Source organism: Gracilinanus agilis, chromosome 1 (genome assembly GCF_016433145.1).
Source record: "Gracilinanus agilis isolate LMUSP501 chromosome 1, AgileGrace, whole genome shotgun sequence".
Lineage (NCBI taxonomy): Eukaryota > Metazoa > Chordata > Mammalia > Didelphimorphia > Didelphidae > Gracilinanus > Gracilinanus agilis.
Window position 1 is genome coordinate 313,195,361 of NC_058130.1, and position 18,636 is coordinate 313,213,996.

The 18,636-nt window shown below is 35.7% G+C and overlaps 1 protein-coding gene across 4 annotated transcripts in view; it reads left to right on the top strand.

The window, feature by feature from the left end:
- Positions 1 to 18,636, top strand: part of MCTP1 (multiple C2 and transmembrane domain containing 1) — a 721,791-nt gene that overhangs the window by 475,174 nt on the left and 227,981 nt on the right. For all 4 annotated transcript variants that reach the window (XM_044662743.1, XM_044662754.1, XM_044662765.1 and 1 more), the window contains 2 exons: positions 4,678 to 4,864; positions 9,561 to 9,654. In XM_044662743.1, coding sequence (XP_044518678.1) covers positions 4,678 to 4,864; positions 9,561 to 9,654 — 281 coding nt within the window. The remainder of the gene's footprint in view (positions 1 to 4,677; positions 4,865 to 9,560; positions 9,655 to 18,636) is intronic.

The following is an 18,636-nucleotide window of genomic DNA, read 5'->3' on the forward strand; positions in this document are numbered from 1 at the left end:
CCACCAAACCTGTTCACTTTAGTTACCAATTATTTCTTAATTACCAAAACCAATGGCTTTATCTCAATCCTTTATTCTCCTTGACCTCTTTACAGCCTTTGTCACTGCTGATCATTCTCTTCTCCTTGATACTCTCTTCCTTCTAGGTTTTGAGGATACTTTCTTGGTTCTCCTTATACCTATTAGACTATTCTTTCTCAGTCTCTTTGGATGGAGTTTCCCTCAATACTAATTCACTTAGAGATCTCATGAGCTCCAATGGATTTAATTACCATCACTAAGCTGATGATTCTCAGATCTAATCATCTTATCCTAATCACTCTGCTAACCATCTAGTCTTATATCTTCAACTGCTTCTCAGATATTTTGAACTGGATATTTGGTAGGCATCTTAAACTCAACACGTCCAAAACAGAACACATTGGCCTTTTCCCTATTCCCTCCCTGACATCTACCTTTCCTATTACTGTCAAAGATAATGCCATCTGCTCAATCCCTTAGGTTCACAACCTAAGACCGATTCTCTTCCCCGCCATCTCTTATCACCACCCCTGTAGCCAGTCTGTTGCTGAAGGCTATTGGTTTTATCTTTGTAATATTTCTTAAATACACCTTTTCTCTTCTCTGATACTGCCATCAGTGATGCGGACTCATATCAGCTCATACCTGGATTATTGTAAAGAATAGCCTGCTGGTGGGTCTGTCTGCCTCAAATGTCTCCCAACTCCAATCCATCTTCCATTAAGCCACTGAAGTCATCTTCCTAAAATCTTACCATTTCACACCCTTACTCAAGAAACTCCAGTGGCTGCCTGTCTCTTTCAAGAACAAAAATAAAAGTCCCTACTTCAAATCTCTTCATTAACCTAGCTCCTTCTACCTTTCCAGTCTTCTGATATTTTATCCTTGTCACATATTCTTAAATCCACTGACACTGGACTCCTTACAGTTCTCTCAGGTTTGAGCATTTTTTTCTGCCTTCCCCCCAAGCCTAGAATATTTCTCCTCCGCATCCCTGCATATTAGCTTCCTTTAAATCGCCTCTAAAAACCTACCCTCTTTGGGGCAGCTGGGTAGCTCAGTGGAGTGAGAGTCAGGCCTAGAGACAGGAGGTCCTAGGTTCAAACCCGGCCTCAGCCACTTCCCAGCTGTGTGACCCTGGGCAAGTCACTTGACCCCCATTGCCCACCCTTACCAATCTTCCACCTATGAGACAATACACCGAAGTACAAGGGTTTAAAAAAAAACCTACCCTCTTTAAGAAGCCTTCCCTAACCTCTCAATCCTAGTGCCTTCCCTCTGCTAGTTATTTCCTATTCATTCTGTATATAGCTTGTTATGTATATATTTGTTTGCTTGTAACCTTATCACATAATAAAATTGATAAAACCCTGCCTTCAAGCTTCTCAGATGATAATGAGGGAGGCAACTTATAAAAAGCTAAGTACATAAAAGATACATACAGAATAAAAGGAAGGTAATCTGAGAGAGGAAGGCAACTCATGAAGATGAGGAAAGGCTTCATGAAGAAGATCAGATTTGATCTGTGTCTTGAAGGAAGCCAGAGAAACAAAGAGGAGAACATTCCAAGCCCAGAGGTCCTGCATAACACAAATCAAGTATGGTAGTGTAGAGTGCATAGATCAGAGCAAAGTATAAGAAGAGGAAAAGTAAAACGGAGGTCAGTTGTGAAGACCTTTAAATGCTGAGCAAAGAACTATACTTGATCCTGAGTATACAGAGCCATTGGAGTTTATTTAGGAAGAGATCACATGGTCAGAACTAGATGCTAGTAATATCACATTGGAAATTGAGTGGAGAACGGATTAGAGTTGGGAAAGAGTTGAGATAAGATACCAAATAGAAAGCTATTGTCCAATAACCAATATAGGAGTTGATTTGGCTTGACTAGGTTTATTTGTTACAAGGGCTTTTCTTTTCCTACTTTTTTCCAATAGGGGCTTGGAGGCAGGAGGGAGAAAATAAGTAACTGAGAAAATAAATTGATAATTGAGGAGAATTTTAGTAATAAAAGAAAGCTATGGTTCAGGGAAGAGGTGATGAGGGCATGAATAACTGCATACTAAGTAATAACTAGTAACTCTCTAATGGAGTACCCCAGATATCTGTGCTTGGTCCTATGCTACTTAACATTTTTATTAGTGATTTAGATAAAAGCACAAATGGCATACTTATTCAGTTGGCAAAGTGATGAAGTGGTCAAAATGACCAACTAAAGAAGTCAAAAATGTTTTGGAATCATTTTATGGACAAGAATGGTGGGTAATTAGGAGCAGAATTATCCCAACAAATATCCCCCAAATCAGTGGAGAGGCAAATTTACAAAAAGCTCAGAGAGAAAAGCAAATAGTTACTCCAAGAACAAAAGATAAATCTGAAAAAAAGCAAAAATGGGGAAAGAGCTGTATAAGTTTTTATAACTATTTTCATGTTTTTATAACTATTCTTTTTGCACAACACCTGGGCCCTAGCATTACTGTTCCCTACATGTAAAAGTGAAAATAGCATTGCAGAAAAATAAAAGGATATGGACCATAAGGAAGTATTCACAAAGGAGGCCATGCTGCAAGTGACACAATTTTGAGGTCGTGTAATAGTTGGAAGGGTTGGAGTGGGGGTGGGATATAATGATACCTCATTTTCTAAGGCTACTAAGAGAAGAATAGTAACTACCAACCCATACACATAATTTCTCACATTTGTGCAGTTTTATGATGTTACTATATATGGGTTGCAGAAATCCTTGATGAAGAAGACATGAAAGGGGATTAGGAAAATTTTACAAATGATATTCTAAAACAATTGGAATTCATTTGACTGAAAGGCACTAAGAATATGTGTTTCGATTTATGCTTACTGCTCATGATACCTAATTTGGATTGTAGGGAGCATCATAATTAGGACCCTGATATCCCAGAAGGTCCATGCTCTTCATGAGTTAGGGAATGTTCAGGTGAAGGAAGAGTCCAAAAACTCAAAGTTGCTTTGACCTCCCCACCATTTCAGAGATAAGGAAAATGAGTTGATATGCTCTTCTTTGCAGTGAATGTCAGAGACAAGATTCAAACCTATTCTCTGGAAATAAATCTAGACGCCTAAAATCTCCTCATCTGGTCAAAGCTCTCTCCTGGACAGTTCTCTCTCATGTTAAATAAACATGGTCCAACTATTAGTCATGAAATGAGTTTGAAGTGACTGAAAAATCTTCAGGGAGGTATCCATATTGGAGGAGTCCCACTTCATGATAAGACAGAAGTCATTTAATACAGTTTGGACCATGAAGATGTTGGCATGCATGGGAACTCAACTGAAGACAAGAATATTTGGTACAATAGCAGAACCTAGAGACAAAAAACAAAACTCAGGACATCCAGTTGGATGTGTCTCATAGACAGCTGGGAATGAAATTCAAGAAAGAGACAGTACATGAATATATGCCTTTTATTTAAAATGATAGTAATTTGATATGACTTTTCAGCTTTGGGAGCAGTGTATCTTTCCTTGATATAAAGATAGTTCTAGGTTCTTGTCAGCTTAACCATGGGACTCCAGGGTATACAGGCATCTCTGTCACTGACCATCAGTTTTCTTCTGCTGCTTCCATCTTTGCCAATTCCCTTCTATCTCTACTTGTTACTTAATATACAGAATATAAGTCAAGTATCAAACTTAGATGACTGTGAAATTGCTAGAGCAAATACTTGGAAACCATCAGGAACATGATAGTCCTATTCACAGTTTAATTTTAACAGCTGAACAATAGAGAATAGAAAGGGATGAAGTGGGGGAGGATGAAGAAGGGAGGCAAGAATTTAATCTGTCCCTGATAGCCTAACACTCAGTTTATGGGACCATATTTATTCTTGTAATTGGCTATTTCCTGTCTTTAAATGCCTATTTATTCATGTCTGCCACCTTCCTCTCACTTTATTGGCCTTACGGTCACCACATTATCTTTCTCTTCAAAATCAATTGACATTTTTATGAAAAGAGTTTGCAAGGTGAGAGTGGCATCTAGAATGGTGGAGGGGAGGACTGTTGTGGGATGTAGCTGCTGCAAAACAAGTGTCATGCATAATCGCATTCTACCATTTGCATATGTTTTACTTGATTTTTATTTAGATTTACATGAGTTACTTTGAATATATTGACATTTTAAAATTTTAAGCACTTTCCACAATGATAATGTAGATTCAAATCCACTGCTCAGTGAATATTTGAGGAAGGAAAGATGTTGGGAGATGAGCATTTTCTAACTAGTGTTTTGCTAACTCCCCCTTAGTTTGTGGTGGTGGGTTTGCTCCCCTAGGCTTCTTACTGCATTTTCATCTCTTTAGTCTTTCTCTAGGCAAAACCTCACCAACATTGGAATGATGAGCGTTGAGTCTGGGGGCCCTAAAAATTGGGAAGCAATTAAACCAGAATACACAGCTCACCCTTTTTCTTTCAGGGAAAACTCGAAGATAATAGAGTATTATGATGAGTCTGAGTGCTAGATAGAGATATTGCTCAGCGGAAAGATAAATCCTTCCAATGGTCAGAAAAAAATATTTGCACTGATTTATTTTTCACATAGCTCTGAGCATTTCGGCCTGCAATGCTGCCGTTTGATCTCGGGAAGAAAGCCACTTGCTGATTCAAAATGTTTGTTTCTAGGTGCCAGATCGACCTGTCAGCCCTCAGTAGAGAACAGACTCACAAGCTGGAGTTACAGCTGGAAGAGGGAGAAGGACATCTGGTGCTGCTGGTCACCCTGACAGCCTCTGCTACTGTCAGTATATCTGACCTCTCTGTAAACTCCTTGGAGGACCAGAAGGAACGAGAGGCGATATTAAAGAGATATGTATGTATCTATCTCATGTATGTAACACTCATCCTTCAGTGTTCATACGTGACTAGAAGAAAATGTAAATAATTTACCTGCAGTGTCAGAAACATTTCTGAGAACACATGCTATCTGAGGGATATGGAAACACACAAAGCTCTGAAAATCTAAAGGCTTCCTTCTTTCGATATGAGCAGTTACATCATTTGCTGTTGTAGTCAGGGTCAGTCAGCTCTCCAGTGCCTTCTTTGAACTGAAATTCGATTATTTTTATTCTGTGATTTTAACAAGCTTTCTGTTAATCTGAAAGAATATTGCTTTACTTTTTAAATGGATCTTTGCTCTTTATAGATGCAAATAACTTTTTTTTCTTTCATCCCAAATGAAATGGAGTTTAGTGCCACTTATGATAATTGATAGGTTGTGGTAACTAAGTGCACAGGAATAGATTTCATTTTCAGCTGATTGGAAAAAGCCCTCTCTTTTGCTCAGTGGTAGAGTTCATTGGAAATGAGGAGTTCTCACCTTTTGATTGCTCTCAAAAGAATGAGTTTGGGCAGAAAATCCCCAGAATGGTAACATGAATTGGATTTTCCCAATTCCTAACATTTTGAACCAAATTGTTCTATTTCCCAGCATCCTCACACTATCGAGCAGCTATTATGTAGTTTTATTGAAGCAACAGAGAGGGGAGCTCTTACTCCACCATTTATTGTTAATGAAAGCACTAAAAAGTAAATGTCTCACTACCCTTGAAGGATGGGGGTGGTGGGGAGCTTTTCCACTTAAAATTACAAAGCTTTTATTGTACAATGCTGCCAGGTGTTTAGGAGGCTTCTCTAGACACTCAACCATTAAACCAAGCTCTGACTAACAAAGAACTGCTTAATTTTTTTTAGATTTTAAAATATTCCTATTCGCTGACTGACATCCTTTCAATAACTGAATTTAATAAAGATGTACCTTATCAGGCTGTGCAGATAACATGAAGTGCTGGTACTAATGCTCTACAATATTCTTCAAACAGATTAGCAGGATGTGCGCTTCAGCAAATTTATTCTGGATATCTCCTCTGAATCAGCTGTCTGTTAATGCTTGTACAACTCACACACCAATAGTGTTATCATAAACACAGTTTAATAGAGGTGACTTAGCAAGGCAAAACATCATATTTTTAAAAACCAACCCAGAGCTAAACTATTGTGCACAATCTTTTGAAAACATAATTATAATTACAGGAATTATTTCAAATTTTGGTACTGCCAAGACAGATTCTCTTCTTCCCAAGGAAGGATCTTCATAAATAGTCAAATGGATTTTTTATAGCAGTATAAAATTTTGACTATGTATACGCTGTACTTGATGAATTAGTATTTTAGTAATATCCTATACATTAAATGATACAGCTAGCTTAGAAATTTAGGCATAATCTACCCAGCTGTTATTACTGCATTTCCCCCCTTGAAATAGGTTTTATTAAACTGGTCACTTTCTCTTCATACTGTGAATACTTTCCACAATTTATGTTACTATATAAATGTTCAAATATTTTACTTCTTACATTAAATGTAAAACATTATGTGAAAATGCAAGATGAGCAAATATTACTCACAATACATATTTCAACCTATGTCAGTACTGTACTTTCAGAGCAGTATTGCAAGGTTCAATGTTGTCTGATAAAATTAAGATGTGCTGCTTGAGAAAGTTACTCCTAAGAATGGTAAGCATTATAGATTCTGAGAATCCAAATCACCTATGTATATTAGAGGACGTCAAACAATTTGATTTCTCTTGAGAGCATTGTGAAATGGAGGAACTCTCCTATAACTGAGATAGGATGTGCTTTTATAATTGAGGTGATTATCTTAGGAAGTATAATCAGTTAGCTAATTTTTTTTCATACACTAATAACATTCTGGATTTAACTTTTTCTCACCTGTTGTGCTCAGGATAATAAATGAACTGACATCACTATTCAAACAGTCCTCGAGAATGACTTCATTATAATCATTTAAACATTTGTAGGTGAACCTCTAAACCCTAAAAATTAAATAGACATTATGGTGTAAAACATTATTTGGACATTCCAGTTTGAGAAAAGACTACTAGTTCTTTTTCCCCGTATTTTTTCCTTTCTCTTTCTTTTTTTTTCTTTCCTTCTTCTTTTTCTTTATTTCTCTCTCTTTTTTTAAGTGGGTAGCAGTTAGGGGGAGAGTAGTACTGGGTAGCAGACCAAGAGAGATTGTATGACCTTTTCAGAACGGGTGTGCTGAACCCTTGCTCCCCCTTGTCACCATTTAAAAACCAGAGAAGCTAGTTTAGAGAAGAAGTTGTTAGCATTCCATTTTTATTATGACATTTCACAGTCATCCGATTTAATGTCCCTTGACCGGATTGTCCACCGTGAGACGATGGGCTTGAAATGTTATTTAGAGCATTGATAAAAGGTGAGCGGTTCGAAGATGACAGCGAGTCATAAGGCGGGTGGTGTGACATTAATTTTCTCCATAACAGAGATGGAATAAGACGTCACGGTGACAAGCTGTCAATCAGTCCTGGCCCCTCAGTGGATCTCGATGCCATAGGATGGGGTATTGCTTCTCCCATAATAGAGCTGAACTGAGATGCTCTCCCTGACAGCTGCTGCAGCCATACAGAAAATATATTATACAGCCTTTCATTAAAAAAATAAAGAGGCCTCATCTCCAGAGCATTTCAATCTTTTCCCATCTATTGAGGGCTGAAAGGATTCACAGCAAATCATAGATTCCTCTGCTATGGAAATTTCAGGCTTCAGAAGCCATCCAGGTTTTGAGGCCTTCAACAATAATCATAAATAACAAGACAGGAATATCTTCTGATAAATCATTACTTAAAGTTATATGTTTAAGCTCACATATTAAAGTTATTTGCTTTTTAGAGCTCCTTCTCTAATATCATATGTCCTGGGACTAAGCTGTTGAAATTTGCAATAAATTACTCAAAATCAGCTGATTTGAGGAAATGAAAACTTCAAACAATAATTACCCCCACAATACAGGAGGAAGAGTATCCGGATGGAAGCATCAGAATGCAATCTGTCTGTGCAATGAGCTACCCGCAATAAAAATAATTCTAAGACTTCGGGACTAGGCCTATTTGTTTTAGCTACAATGAAACTGGGTTTAAATAGCTCCTCTAGCCTTTTGGTAAATCCATCCTTCTCTTCTCTCGCTTCTCTCCTTAAGATTTGTTTTATAACACTGTGTATCAGTACAAGGCAGTATCTATAATTGCCAGCCCCAACTTTCGACATGCAAGCATAGAAACAGAGGGTGAAATGTATTATCATTGAGCTCTGTCATGTGTAGCTTAAACAGATTTCTGATGATAAACTAATGCTTTTAAAAGGGATTAAAAGTTAATCCTCATGATAAACACTTTTTAAAAAAATGTTATGAGATTACATGTAACTGTATTTCCCCATCTCACTCTACCAAGGTCATAGCTTCACTGTAAACAATGACTAGTCAGATGGGACTTATAAAGTTAATATCAGAGTGTGCTTTGCCTGTCACTATTCTCACAATATTAATAAAAAAAAAAGTGGCAATGCTCTTTTCATTGGTAACATTTTAATAGATAACTTTATCCTACAAAAAATATATTACTTTCCTGGGTCATGAAATATTTTGAAGATCTGATAAACCTGTATTTGATTTATTGAGTGAAAATTATTGAGTTTTCAGAGGAAAGATATCATGTATTTCAGGGAAGTAAATAAATACCTATTTGAAATTTCTAAGTGATTTTATTTTCTTAACATGTATGCTCATTTATTAGATTCTTAAATCCTTGAATAAATATTTTCATAATCAAGGATGGAAATTAATTTTAAGCCCTCAGAATGCTTTTTAATATATAATACGTGATGAGTTGAATCAATTTATCAATAACTTTTCAATGAGTATGGATATTTTCCTTTTTTTATTGTTTGATTTACAGATTTAAAATCAAATAAATTCAAGAGGTTTCCCATCAATGATGTTTTGAATTTATTATGAAAATGTAAATTCGTTATGTCAACAAATTATATAAAATATATTTTACATAATCTTTCTATAGCTTTCTCTTGAATTAATCATTAGCCTTTAGCAAGATCATTTTGCCAATTAGTTCCTTATGAAAAAAACAAAACCTAAATTTTTTGTTATATAGAACATTCTTTTTTTTAACTTATCCAAAAAAGAATAGCAAATACAATAATTTGCTATTGCTATTTTTCTTTTAATCCACAAATATCAAAGATCTAAATGAATTATCAGCTATGACCTAATATCAAGGATCATTTTTTTTTCAAAACTTGAGATCTTTTAAAACAAAAAAAAAGTCATTGGGAATTGTAGGGGAAAGGGAAAGAAAGAACACTTAGATGTTAAATGCATTGTCTTTCTAGCTTTGTAGATAGGTATTTGTTATATTAATTATAAGTAAGTTTTTAGAATTATATTCTTATTTTTCAAATCTTTACTGCATATGTATAATTTTTCCCTTTTAGTGTTAGTAGAAGGTTGGTATATGTTGAAATAACACAATTGTCCTTTTGGATCATTTAAATTATTTTGAGAGTCCTTCAAAGTTTGCAGGAAAAGTCCCCTTCTAGATATTTTTGTTCAATAATATTGAAGATGATGATGATGATGTTAATAACAACAACAATTTTGTCTTTCAGAGTCCAATGAGAATGTTTCATAATGTAAAGGATGTAGGATTTCTCCAGGTGAAAGTCATCAGAGCAGAAGGACTGATGGCAGCTGATGTCACAGGCAAGAAATTATGTAACTTCTCTAATAGTGTGTGACAAACAACACAAAAGGTCCTTGCCTTTAAGTAATTTTTAAATCTGCATTATTTTGGATTATAAACTCTAAATAAAGGGGCAGCTGGGTAGCTCAGTGGATTGAGAGCCAGGCCTAGAGACGGGAGGTCCTAGGTTCAAATCCGGCCTCAGCCACTTCCCAGCTGTGTGACCCTGGGCAAGTCACTTAACCCCCATTGCCTACCCTTACCACTCTTCCACCTATAAGTCAATACACAGAAGTTAAGGGTTTAAAAGAAAAAAAAAAAAAAAAAGAAAAAAAAAACTCTAAATAAAATATTTTAAAGGAACACAGAGTAGAATTAAATCTTAATAATGACAAGGCGGGGGGGAGTCACATTAACAAAACAGGTACAAAGCTCTTTTTGTTGTGATTGGATATTTGGAATGAGTAGGGTATTATAGACACATGATTGACCTTTCTCCTTCAAGACACCCCACCCCAAATATGGCTAGAACACTACAGAGGGACAGAAGTAGGGTAATGGAAATATGCTCCCAGATTCTTGATATTAGAGCATCATTACCTCTTCTCCTACATGATTCCTTAAAAGGATGGCCAAGTATTATTATAGCAAATATACATAAAAGGTGTTCCAAATACCCTGGCGCAGCCTCTTACTCTGTGGGCCAACTGGAAGGACATTGGATGGGTTCACCTTAGCTTAGGCAATACAAAGAGTTCTATGTCTAAGTGATTTTCTCATGGAATCACGGTGAACACCCATACTGGGCATCTGTTGTTGTTATAGATCCATTGTCCAAGGCAAAGGTCTTAAGGGGACCAAGGATCAGTGGCATTTCTCAAACTCCAAGCTGAGAGCATTCTTTCAGTTTGTGTGAGAAATTATCTGACAGCTGTTATTTTAGCACTTTCTAAAATTTAAATTTTTAAAGTGAGAGTCTTTACAACTGTGTCTTGTTCTCCCTAAAAAAAAATTCATTGTTTCATTTTACATGGGATTTTTGACTATTTCCCTCATTCTAAGAATGGTCAGTTAGCAAGATTAGTTCAATGCATATTTGTCTCAGTTTTTGTGTTTCCTAAGGAAAGTACTCATTTGTGGAAATAGGCTTACCATTTACATGTGAACAAAACTGTCCTTAAAAAGAATGGCTTTGAAAAGAATTATATCTTTCCTACCATTAGAGGGCCTACAAAGATTTCATGAGTCATTCATTACTATAGTGTTAAATGGATCCTGAGAAACCCAAGCTGATTAAAAAACTAATTCATATCTCATAAGTGAGAGTATGCTAAATGTTAGTCTAATACTATTCTCAGAATTTACTTTTTTAGCTTATCAAGTGCCTTTTTATTGTTATGAAAGCAAGGGGTTAAATGAAAAATAAACAAATTAGGAGTTTACAGTGAAGAAAGTAATAGTAGTAGCAAACTATTTCTTAACTTTAAATATGTGTCTCCTTTAATATTTCATTTGGGGCAGCTAGCCAGACATGGAATCTGAGTTCGAATCTGGCCTCAATACTTACTAGCTCTATGACAGAGGGCAAGTCACTTACCTTCTATTTGCTTCATTTTGCTCATCTGAAAAATGCAGATAATAATAGTACCTATCTCCTGGGCTTATTTTAAGGATCAAGTGAGATAATAATTATAAAGCTCTTAAAACAGTGTCTAGCACACAGTAAGTACTTTTGAAATGTTAAATATTATCATTTACATTACGTTTGCTGATTTGGATTCTTATGTTTAATGATTTCTACCAAGACCAGTTCCTAAATGATTAATTTCTCTTCTGTTGGAATTTTATTTTCTAGTTTAGCTCAAGACAAATTATTTTTTGCACAATTATTTTGATAAATTAATACTAGCACCATGTGTTTGGAAGGCTCAGATACCTGCCCAGAGTGAGGTTGAATACAATAACATGAGATTGTCTTCTCTCAGAGAGAAGCTGTCATGCGGTTAAAACTTCATGAATATGCAAACTCTGTTAACCTGGTTGGCCTGTGTGCCTCTATGGAAGTTAAAGAACATGTTCTTTCACAGGTGGAAGAATATAGATATTCCTCTCCTAATGGTACTATGTAAATTAACATGACTAACAATAGAATCTTTCCCAAGATCCAACTAGACACAATTTTATTTTTATTACACAGCTTTTTCTCTCTTTTTTTTTATGTTTTTGGAGAAATAAATCTGATGGTTCCCCACTCCTTTTTGACCTTATAATCTAATGTAGTCTGAATTGAGAAAAAGAGAAGATTGAGCTTTCCAGGGGCAAAGGGGTAATTTAGTCTTTGACCTTATTCACTCCTGGACCTTTTGTGGTCATCATGACATTTGTGCTGATTGCAAAAATTGGGGAACATATATTTAACTCAGAGATGGCCAGGTGTACTACAAACCTTTCAAATACTCCTGCTCTTCTTGGTCCTAAATACTGTAGCTAGGAAGGAAATGAACTTTCTGAAGATTTATCTGTGAGCTGTGCAAAAGAGTGCTTTTAAAATAACTATATATTTCACAGTGGATTATGAGATCCATATTGAATGAAAATATTACTGCTCATCATTTTTTTCAAAGTAACATGCCAAATTTATTATGTACTATAAAAAAGTGGTATGAAACAGGGATTACTGGTTTAGTAGTAAAGGAAGGTATTTAGTAAACATTTATGCTTTGTATCCTAAAAATTAACATATGTTGAGAGGGGTGGCATTGCATAGGATGTCTTAATGGAAGCAATGTTGAACCTGAATGAAGTATAATTTTAGATTTGATTGATTGCAAATGATCCTGTTATTTCAGGATAACATTCTGGGTTGGCATTAGCTAAGTGTTTTCTAGAAATCTGGATATTTTTAACTGATGGACTAATGAAATCAACCCTTATCCAACTTTGTTCTACTTTCTTTATGTTCTCATAGTCACGTCATTTAAATATATAGCATATATAAGTCTCTGAGTCGAAATTCCATAGTTTAAAACCAAATACTTGAAAAAAGTTCATCATTAAGCATGAGTACAAGAGGAAAAGATTTCGTAATCTTTTAAGTAGCCATCAATCTCACTGTAGTTACAAAGAATTTTTCCTTTTCAAAATGTAAAATTTTTCTTTTGTTACTTCACATTCATTGAGAAACATTGTGATACTGTATTAACTCTGTGTGAATAAAGAGCAATTGAGACTCCCTTTGAATGAGTGAGTATAAAGCACAAATTACTTTTTAATGAAACCCTCAATTCTTTCCCTTTGCACAAAAAGCCTATAGCCTTGTTCAGCTGAATACTACTACAGTAGGTCACTTCAGTTAAGCCCCTAATAAACTGTTGATAGTTGAGGGTAGTTTTTTCTTCAGTCTCAATAGCCCAGTGTTGGACAGTGCACTTCAAATCATTAAGGTTAATACTGATTTGAAAGAGAGAGACAGAGAGAGACACAGAGAGAGACACAGAGAGAGAGAGATTAGCTGTGGTAGTTAAGGCCTCAATTTACCACTCCGACACATCCACATGCATTGAATAAGGCACAAGAACAGATTGAAATTTCAGTCAAATTGTGAGCAGCCTGAGAAAATGGTACTCCACTTTTTAAACTTGGGCCATGAAATTTTTCCTTAGGAAAACTTCATAGCTACTAAGAAATACTGGTCAGTACAATTCACGCGATTTTTAACTTTTCAGTCAAAAGGTTAATATTTTATCTGTGCAAATATTAAACCAAAACCTTTAGACCAAATGACTGACCCCAGGGTAACTTGGGATTTGCATGGGGACTAGTCACCACACCCCAAGGTCTAATGCTCTTTAACATGGAACAGTGAAGAAGGCTTGTGTCCCAAAGAGGTGAAGGACCAGTGGGGAGAATTTCTTAAGGGGATGAGAAGTAATTCTTAGAACTTATCATGAGAGCTTCTAATGATTCCTTTTTAACAGGAGGGTTGAAAATTGTCTTTCAAAAGACAAATTTATACTCAACCTATTGAGATGAGCCTTCTTTGCAGAATAGTTAGTCCTGGGTTATTGATTCTTTCAAAAGCTAAGTGAAGAAAGAGAAAGGATTCTTTTCTTCAGCTCCTCCCCATCATTTTTCCCTGGGTTTGTTTGAGCCTCCCATGGAAGAGGTCATCTCTTCCCCAGGGAGGCCAGCCACACAATTTCAGAAACCGAGATATGGGTGAATAGACTGAAAGCCTATCTTTCACAACACTAAAAGGTATACTAATATAAAACTCCTTCTCTGAAGGTGAATTGATCTCTCAAACTAATGCACTGTTTCTTTCACAAAATGAGAGAGAGAGAGAGAGAGAGAGAGAGAGAGAGAGAGAGAGAGAGAGAGAGAGAGAGAGACTCTTTTACAATGAATACTGTCACTGGAATGGTCTTATTAAATAAAGCACATTTTTCTAAAACAAGACCATGTATAAAGATTTGTAATCCCCTGCCCTTAAAGACTGAAAACCTACTAGTTAATAAGAGGGATGTTTACTACCCCTTTATTAGCATAGATTTTTCCCAAGCTTTTCTTTAGGAAAACTGTCTTCATTGTTGGAAAATATTTAAGTAACAAAACAGCCAAAAAAGACATGCTACAGTTTTTTATCAGCTTCTGTGTGAGTCTTATTATCTTAAGAAATAACAGTTAGCAGCTCAGATTCATTAGCAGAGCTAAATTTAAGCTCCATTTGACAGGCTGCCTAGAAAACATTTTGTTTTGCTGTCTGTGAGCTTTAATTAAGATGTGTTCAATTTCAGTCCTCCTCTGTCCTCCCTCCCCCCCCCCCCACTTGCTGTGTCACAGACCGGCGATCAGACACTTTTAGATGGTCCAGCCCATGACTTTGACCTTCTGCGCAGTCCAGCGTTCCCTGGGGAACCGTTCAGCTCATGAGGTCTGATTTCACACTTCCAGGATGCCTCGGCTCTCTTAACAATGACAGGGAGACAAAGCCCTTTAGAGCAGGCCGCATGGGGACTTGTTTAAATTGGAAACTAGAGAGGAGTCAAGGAACAAGGTTATGGGCTACAGAATAGTGCTTTTAATAAAGAGCTCACAGCTCTGGTTCAGCTCAAAGAGGTCTACCTCTGTACAATTAATTGAGCCATTTATCTGGAGCATCTTAGGCCTCTACTTTCTCACAGAATTACGTGATAAATATCAGCTAAGAAGCAAATGAGATATGCATGAAATGAATTTTTAACACTTTGATTACTGTGCCTCCGGTCTTCATTAAAAGTAAATTTATTTGTATTTCTGACCTCATTATCAGTAGGCTGTCTGCATTTTATTGGCTTTCTGTGATTTCCAGCTGGAGATTGTCATAAAGGTATATTTTGTAAAGAGATTTACAGAATTTGGATTTATTATTCTTGGTATCTTCATTCTGTACATCACAGGATTCTTCAGAAAATGAATCGAAAATGCAGCGGTAGAGAAAAGGGCGAGTGCTACTCTTTGAGAGTATTATATATGATTGGAGAAATACCAAGTACATATACTGCACATAGACAAGATACAATCTCAAAAAAAAAATCCATTAACTTTTGTGTCCTGTGCAGTGAGTTACTCCAGTCTAAGTCTGGCATATGTAAATGTTTCTTAGAGTGGCCTACAAAGTTCAGTACACATGATTTGATGAAAAAAATGGTTTGGGATTGCTCCTGGTATATAATTGCAGCCATTTCCAATCTAAATGTGCGTGACACAAAATTGCAACTACATTCAGTTTCATTGATAATATCTACTAAAAATAGTCCTATCCTCCATGAACATAGATTTGTAGTTTTCATTTATTTCACTGATGTGAAGAAAACAATGAGAAAAATAAATCCTACTTTTAACTATGCAGCTAAACAGAAAGTATATCAAATGTAGCAGAACTTCAATGGTACAAATTTCTAGATTATCTAAGGAGGCAATCATGAAAAAAAAAATTAAAGGAAAGGATTGAACACAATATTTTCCACATTTGAAATACAATTGTGTTAATAGCATCTTTAATGTATAACACCTCAAATAATATTCTTAGTTCCAATAAATAGTATGCAATAGAATTGTTCTAAAAAAAAGAAAAGGAAATAAACCTAACTATTATTTGTTTTATACAGAGTTTCTGTTATATAACTTAATCTTGCCTCACTGCTTTTAATAACTGGGCATAGAAGTTGAAATTTTACCCTATTCCAATAACAGGCCTTAAGACCTGTTGTTCTCTTGGTACCAACGTATATTCACTTGTTTGGATTTATGGAATAACACCACCCAGACATGGTCCTGAAGAACTTCATGGCTGAGAAGTTTTCAAATTTTTCAAATTTCTTAAAGAATCACGAGGAAGGTAAATGTTCCTGATGGTAGCAAGCAGCCATAGACACTAAATCACACTAGAAAGGATGCTTCCTTATGTTACTGACACTAAAGAAGCTAAAACAACTTCTCATCAATGATGTGAACATGTTTTCTTCCCTAACCAAATATTTGGGAAAATATAGAGGAAGAGCCTAACAGTAGTGATGGAAAGGAGCAAGTCTAAATATACGCTTCTTAGGGCATTATTGGGGTATTGTATGATTCATATGGCCTCCACATGGTCAACAGATACTGCTTAGGAAATACAGATGAAAGTTAGAGACTGGTAGAGAGAAAGAAAAGGTTAATATAGTAATTTGAGTTGATATTCTCATGAGGAAAAGCATGATGGAGGGAGAAGTTGTTGGAGAAACATTTCTTCTTTAATACTTCAGTGGAACGGTAAATCACAATAATCAGTGTGATTAGTATTAATTCCAGTGATGCAGAATAGCAACTGACCATGACCTTTCATTCTCTGTGATTCTTGTATGTCTCCCCATAAATCCCTCAAAGGGAGTCTACTCTACCTGCTGGGAGTCTCTCCTACCTTCCTTATATTGCAAGGATACCAGCAGGGCACAGAGGTTTTCATCATTCCCTTTCAACACATGACCATTCCATCTTTGTTCTTTTTATCTATATCTCTTAATGATCCCTGATGTCATCTCTGATGAAGTCATTTACACAGTTCATTTACGACTCCCATTGAACCTTATGAATGTCCATTTCTATTGGAATTTTGATAATGTTCAACTTTAATTCTTTGGTTACTGTGGTATTCCATGACTTGTAGCCATGCAGCATAACTGGAAAAATATTGCAAAAAAATTGGAATCATTAAAAGCATGATACAAGTAATCTCCAAAGTAATCTAGCCCACTCTCCTCCATCTTTACAATTTAGACCCAACCTTTTCTATTTGTTGAGTCTGTCCAAAATATGTGTATTTGTGCTCTAGATTTTTGAGTTGTCATCCAAATATATATATATGATAGGCATTCTTTATCAAATTGGTTTTTCTAGGGTGGATAGTTAGGCTGAATTCTTCTGAATAAATATGGATCTTTAGAAGACTTTGTAATGTCCAGGTCTTAATGCAATTTATACTAACTCAAATGCCAGCAGGGGCATCTGAAGAAAATCTAAGGAACCTCTCTTCCTTAGGGACTATGCCCTGGTCACTCTATGTTATTCTATGCCTCTCTTGATATTAATAACTAGAGTGTCACCAAACACAGTTGTTTCTGTTATTTTAGCTTTCAGAGTATCTTCTATCAGTTTGACTTGTGCTTGGGAAATACTTTGGTAGAAAAAATTCTAAAGCAAGATTCTGTTTTACCAAATCAATTGCCTTTTTGTAGTTTAAGACTAAGCATACCAGAACTGTGTGCCATCTATTGTTTTCAATCAATTTTGTGATAGAAAAGATGTTAACAGCTTACTTAATCTCTTCCTATATCTTCATCAAAGATACTCTCTACATATGTATATGGTTTTTTTAATTGTCATGAAAATATTATAGATAGGGGAAAGCAGGCATTCGGGGTTATATTTAATTCATTTTTTAGGTAACCTTGTCCAAATTTTTTTAAACCCATACATCCCATTTTAGAATCAATACTATGTATTGGTTCTAAGACAGAAGAGTGGTAAAGAAGATGAAGTGACTTGCCCAGTCACATAGCTAGGAAATATCGAAGGCCAGATCTGAACCTAAGATTTACCATCTCCAGGCCTGGCTCTCTATCCACTGAGCAACCCAGCTCCCTGTGAGGTTTTGCTTTGCTTTGTTTTGTTTTTAAACAAAACTATTCTCTCCTTTATCATGAACTCTGTCACTCAACAGCATCGGAATTGTGCTGCCATTGGAACGGGCCTCCTCTGTGTAATATATCACGTAATCAAAATGCTCTTCTTGTCTTTGTTTGTTTAGCATTATTTTTGCTTCCTTGTGAACTATGTTTGGGGTGATATTATAGTCCAAATGTGGAGACTCCACTCATTTCCATGGTGTAGTTAGTTTCCTATTAAAAATCTCAAAGAATCATTTCTTTTGGGGACTTCTTTGTTGTCTTTCAGTTGTATCCTCAAATGCCTTCAAGGTGGCTTTATTTAGTTAGCTTTTTCTTGAATCTTTCTGTGAAATTAATTTTTCTACCATTGGTTTTCACTCTTTTATGAGAGACTATTGTTTATAATCTTCCATCATTCTCTTCTGTAAGATTTACAGTTTTGTATTCTAAACTAATGTTGTCCATAGTTCCCATACCTCTGTGTAGCAAGAAAATCAAGTATTTCTGATTGAAGTGCTTTCTCAGTTTTTTTTTGTCCTCAGTATGGCTATTACTTTACATTGGTCAGACTTCCTTATAAAATGGAAAAAATGGAAATAATCTGTACTGACATCTATTCTTTTATTTAGTTCCCATTTTTTGACATCAAACAATTTGTTTAAATATGTCAGATGGAAGTTTATTCAACTGTACACCATGTCTTCATTTCCCGCCCCCTCTCTTTTACTTTGATCTTAATTTTTATCTTTACCCTAAGAATTTTACTATATCTGACTATACATATCTCTATATGTATAAACTACATATAAACAACTG